This window comes from Netta rufina (assembly GCF_964035555.1).
Source record: "Netta rufina genome assembly, chromosome: 6".
NCBI classification, from domain to species: Eukaryota; Metazoa; Chordata; class Aves; order Anseriformes; family Anatidae; genus Netta; species Netta rufina.
In genome coordinates this window covers 5932467-5938466 of record NC_140129.1, presented here as the reverse complement: position 1 = coordinate 5938466, position 6000 = coordinate 5932467, and the positions used below count along the sequence as shown (strand labels likewise).

The window sequence follows — 6000 nt, the reverse complement described above, 5'->3', positions numbered from 1 at the left end:
TATCCTCTGTTTCATAGGCAGTAGGGCATTTCTGTGAACCTTACAAGAAACCAACTACTTTTTTCTTTTTTCTTTCCTTTAAGAAAAATATCTTGTTAGAAAAGATCTACCCAGATCAGAGAGGTGTCTGGGAGAAGGGCAAGAACTGAACCACTATTTCATGTCAGTCTTAAAGCAAACAAAACCACCCACAATGACAAGAAACCGAAAACAAACAGAAGCAAAAGACCTCCCTCTCCCCCCAGATAAACAAACTTAAAGTCAACTAGAGAAGAAATGTACTGTTACCACTAAAGAAACTATACTGATTTCTTCATCTATGAATGGGTTTTGTTCCTTTGTTTTCCCCCCAAGAATACATATTTCCAGAAATTATTAAATAGCAAGCCATGAATCTACTTCAGTAACAAGGATAAATCGATGAACCCAACAAATATATGTATATATTTTTTTGTAAATTTCTGTCACATTGTGTCACACATTTACAACTTGAACATTCTCTTTATGTTTTTGGTGGGTTAATTCTGATTCATGTTCATTTGACAAGCCTAATTCTATGCATTTCAGTGGAGTTGCATCTAGCTTGCATATCCCAAAATAAATCTGATTAATTTAAATCCATTTAAAATCCATTGCCTATTTCCTCTTTTTATCAGTAGACTCATCTTTTAATCTAAGATTGAAATAATCATGCTTGACAAGTGATTGCTCTTCAACAAGCCTTATTCTTCTTTTTTAGGACCAAAATAGATTTCAGAAAAGAATGGGGAAATAAAGTAAATTTGAATCTTGCCTGCTTTTTAATTGTTATGAGTTCTATGCCCACATAACCTGTTCTGTCCTGTTGCATCTCTAGCAATGATATAGTCAAACTGCATTTTAAGTGCTCTTTTCCGAAGTACAAAGTAATGTTTATTAATGTAAAGGAGGCATACATAACAAAAACATAAACAGTTTAATAATATGCAACCTAAATAATGAGTACAGTACATATATTTAAATTGGGTACACTAGAGGCTTTCATTCACAGGTGAAGAGCAGTTTACTTCCCATTTCCATAAAATCAAAGTTGTATTCTTTCAGGGATGCTTTCCTCTTCCAAAGCCTTTACTGACAGTTTCTTTTTCTTCCTCTTAATTTTTATTACTCTTCTTCCACCTTTATTTTTAATGAATCCTGAAGGTAAAATGAAAGAGTAATTTAAGATGCTGTATGACTAACACATCCAAGATAATCAGAAATGAGACATCTTGTTTTCAAGAAATATTATTGAAAAAAGAGAAAAAAGAACATTTTGTCTTACCTAGTCTTCATTTGCCTGACCAAGGTCAAGATGTCTGCTCTTGTACACAGTATTTTAGCGTCCATCCTTCTCTCTCTAGCTCTCTCTTCTGATTACCAGTTGCACTTTGCTAAGACTTTCAGCTATTACATTTTATCAGGCCAATACTTACTACCAAAAGTTGCAAGAACGTTTCAGCCCATAGAGTGCATAATATTTACCTCTTGTGATTCTCTGTGGCAGTATCATTTCCCATACCTTTCTTGCAGATCCTCAAACACGACTTTCTGGAGGTGAAATTATTTTCATTCCCACCACAACCACTATAGTTAAATGGGCGACATCTTCCAGTTGAGTAGTTGTAGAAAAATCTTGTCTCTTTAGCTCTACAAAGTCCTTTATCCATAGGAGTCATGCACAAAGAAGGGATAGCAGATGGTTCTAGAAATAACATGGAAAAAAAAAGGTTAGAGACAACACTGTCATTAACCAGTTTTCTGTTATGCTTATATTTTATATGAGATTTGAAGCTTTAAGAACTTACAAATTTATATGAAATTCAGTGGCAAATTTAATTCTGTTCTGAAAATCCAGGATATTTTACATAAGCATCTACCATGTTATGACTACCAAAAATACAAGCTAATGTTATTCTCTTTGAATTCCAAAAGCCAACAAAAACTTATCCTGAAAGCAAGGTTTGTTTCCTATAAATTTAGTGTTAAAATTGCTGTTTCTGTAGTAGGAGATAGCACTCAAATTCACTTAGGGGAGTTTCAAGTAAACTACCTGTAGAACATAGTGTGAAATAAATTAATCTCGGACAGCTTTAAAAATATGGTAAATATTTATGATAATGAAGTTAATTTTTCTAATTACTGCTAGACTTTTTGAAATCAAATACAAGATAAAAGTATCCAGGTAAGATTCAATACATCAATATTAGGTTTGTCACATTAATATGGAAATTTTGGCTTAAATAATAATCTTGGAATAATAATACTGGAAAACACTGAGCAATTATGAAGAAAAAGTTTGTAACTCGCAGAATAAAGAGGATCAAGGGTGAAGAGTTAAGTGCACAAAACAACTGCGATGCTGGTGTTTTAGTGCTGCTGTAAGCTTTTTACCATTCCATGGAGTAGCCTGATGTTTTGGATCTTCAGTGTTGCTGAAAGTGAGTGTGAGAACTGAAACGCTGGAAGATGAAGCTGAAGTATATGAAGTACCTGGGAACTGGAACAAGTTCAAGCTCACCCATGCTCACCCCTGGAGAAACTCCATCACCTATCACCCAGGAGTAACTCATATGCAAAATTAAAACTGACAAATAGCTGCTGTACAGGAAGAAAAAACAAGAATGGGAGCCATTAAATCATCAGTTATGAGGAACACAAAGGAATGCCATTTTCCTTCAAGAAGTAGCAGAGTAACTGAGATCTGAATGCATAAATGGACACATGAAGCTATCAGATGGCCTTCTTAAGGTTAGAAGGCCACACAGCTGGCAAAAGTGGTTCAGAGGAAAGACTCAGTTAAAATTTTAGGGAATAACTTGGGTTACAACAGAGCTGAAGGCATCCTGTTTTCAGAAAAGTGGGAAGCAGATGAGTTGCTGGAACCAAGAAATTATGAATTAACTTGGACAATTCAAGAAGCTGACAAGAAAATAGCTCAAAAGAATGCGCTACATTTTGTTTGTCTTGCACACCTTACACTTGTTGAAAAAAGCTTGTCTGCTAAGTATAATTGATAGGCCAGTGTGGTGAAAAACTGTGAAAAATTGCCCAGACAGAAATAGAAAGGTAATTTATGGAAAGCTAAGAAAGGAAAATTAAATTATTAATACATTTGAAGCCACATTACCAACAGTATACTAATATTCAAAAAAGTATCCTGTGAAAGCAAAAACTGAATCATGAGCTGGTATTTCAAGATAGATTAAATTAATTTCAGGTTATAGTATGAGTACTAATTAGTTTCTTTTGATATCTGTGACATTATTTTAAGAGTAAGGTTCAATCTTACTCAATAGACTAAGTGCCCCAAATGTTATACAATGGATATTAAATCTACTGCTTTATTCATAATGAAGATGGTAGCTAAATAAACTTGCAATATATTTGGTACTGGCTTCAAGAACTTTTGAGCCTAGAAATAATTTCATCCAGATTCTAGCTGGAGAGGAAATAAGCTTTCAAAACAAATGTTCAGCATCATTGAAGAAAAAAAAAAATAAAATATATATATACACACATTGAATAAAAAAAAATATATATATATATAATAAAACAAAAAACGTGATTACCTATTTAAACTTAAAAATTAGTGTAATTAAAAAGAACAACATAGAAAGACTTGTCAATGACAAAAGAAGCAAATGGTTCAGGGTTGTTAATTATAATGGACTTTAAATATATACTTCTGATATAAATTACTTGTCTAGTATGAATTTTCTAGAGAGACTGCAAAGTTCCATAGTGAATGGCTTCTCACAACAATTATAAGCTTTTGGAGCCAAGGAGCAAGTGATGTGGTAACTGATGAGTAAGGACTATCTGCATATGTATAAAGCAACTAGCAGAGTGGCATCCAAAAGTTATTCAGAATCTGTATTATACTGTTTCTAAAAGTTGTATCTTCATTTTCAAAATATCTGTGTGTTCTTTGCACTCACAGAAGTACACAGCTCATGAAAAAAAAAACAAAAAAAACTTCTTAATTTTGCCATACAGCAGCCATTTTTTTCCACAAAACAGTATATTAAAATAAAAATGAAATTACTTCATTCCTGGTCTGCTGAGAATCATAAAACTTGTGAATTTATTTTATTATACTGACCACTAAAAGATTTGTTAACTTCAAGTTACTGTAAGCATAAGATATATACTGTCTTATTCCCAAACCAACATCTCTGTAGGCATTTCCAAGCCTGTGAGCCAGTGTATCCCAGTGTGTCCCAGTCACTGGGAGCATTAGATCCAGGTAATTTTTCTCTGTTCAGCCCCAGCTTCTAATGTTGTGCTTATATGATATTACAGTAAGTTTTGACATTATGCCTGTTCTTGAGTATCTCTCTCAAATGTTTTAGTTTTATAACCTTTACAACCTAAGAGTTGTTGAAATGTCTTTATCTCCTGCATTTTCTATGAAGGGAAAAAAGAAAAAAAAAAAAGCAAAACCCACAACTCACAGAAATATATAGAGATGAAGGGGTACACACTAAAAACAGTAAAAACAAAGCCAAACAACAGCAAAAACAAAAGCCAAAAAATACACATTCCTCTATCAGAATTACTTTGTCCTAATCTAATCACTACAGGTCAATGAATTAATTACAGATGTCAACTCTGTAAGATTACTTCAGACAGGAACGTTGCTTTTATCTTTACTTTGTTCTCAATTTAGATTGCATTTTATCTATACCATTTTTTACAGTGCATGTTGTATTATTTGTTATATTGCATAAATCATTACATGCTAACATCCATTAGATCATATGAACCCCTGAATTAGTAAGTGTCATGGCATACTTTCTAATTTCATTATACATGGAACTACATGGTATTGACATTGACAGCAACAGGCCTTAAGACTCTGCTCAAGCTATTCTGTTTATCCAAAATAACTTGTTTAAATGGATTTTAAATATCCAATAGCAAGTTCATAACCTTGGATATGCTATGCATATTATTTGCCAAAAATACATGACATGTATGACAAAATACATGACAAGTCAGGTCATAAATGGGCACGGCAAAAAAGAATTTACAATTTGTATAGGCAAACGACAAACAATAGCTTCCAAGTTGAATTAGTCAAACATTCTCCAAGAGTAAAGCTTTCTTTTGGAAACTGCTGATACAATGAAATAAGAAGTGTTCCTCAGAAACATGACAACTCCATCAGGATAATAACTTGGAACCTATCTCAAGTGGAGTTTGGAAGCTGGAACTCTCACCACTATCTCTACAGGAGCTTTTCAAACAGGCTTCACATTTTATTATAGCAAAACACTGTAGATGCATTTGTCTCTTCTTCTGTTGATGATGCAGATGTTCGGACTGATTTTGTTTTGGTCAGAGAATGAGATCCAAAACCACAATATTTGATATTTTGTCTCTGAAAAATTAGGTAAACTAATTCCATGAAAAGGCAATAAATAAAAAAAAGGCTATTGTTCTTCCCTATAAAAAGACTAGTGTATCTTATCCTTCACTGCTACCTAGAGATCTTTTAAAGTTCATGGTTTAAGATTTAATTCTTTAAAAACAGTTGTTCCTCGAATCCCAGACAACCCCTCTCTGATGGAAACAGATGATATGGTCGTACTTTGGAATCTCTGAAACACGCACATTCAGACATGGATTCATTTATCAAAATGAATCTCAAACATGCTTTGAAACAAAAACCGTTTTCCCTCAGGCTTAGCTGGGGTTCAAATGTGTGACAATGAACTGATATTCTTAATACAAAAGAAGTTTAAAATTATCTTAATGAGTGACGCATACAATGCTTACTGCATTCTTTTCTGCTAAACACAGGTGTTTGACATTCATGAAACTTCAGGTTTACTGCCACATTATTATGCAGACTTCAGTTTCTCATTCTGGTTACAGCAGAGAGATAATAAAAGAATTCTCAAGTAGACAGGCTATTACAAAAATAATGAGTCATCTGCACTTGACACTACTCTATAGGTATAAATTGGTTCAGAT

General features: G+C 33.3%; 1 protein-coding gene across 2 annotated transcripts in view; it reads right to left on the bottom strand.

The window, feature by feature from the left end:
* Positions 1-1008: 1008 nt before the first annotated feature.
* TFPI (tissue factor pathway inhibitor) overlaps positions 1009-6000 on the bottom strand; it is a 40482-nt gene continuing 35490 nt past the window's right edge. Inside the window, exons 9-11 of one of the 2 annotated variants that reach the window (XM_084288633.1) lie at positions 2413-2518; positions 1541-1723; positions 1009-1176 (exon numbers count right to left, since the gene is read on the bottom strand). In XM_084288633.1, coding sequence (XP_084144759.1) covers positions 1064-1176; positions 1541-1723; positions 2413-2518 — 402 coding nt within the window. In that variant the 3' untranslated portion in view covers positions 1009-1063. The remainder of the gene's footprint in view (positions 1177-1540; positions 1724-2412; positions 2519-6000) is intronic. The other variant, XM_084288634.1, reaches the window with a different exon arrangement.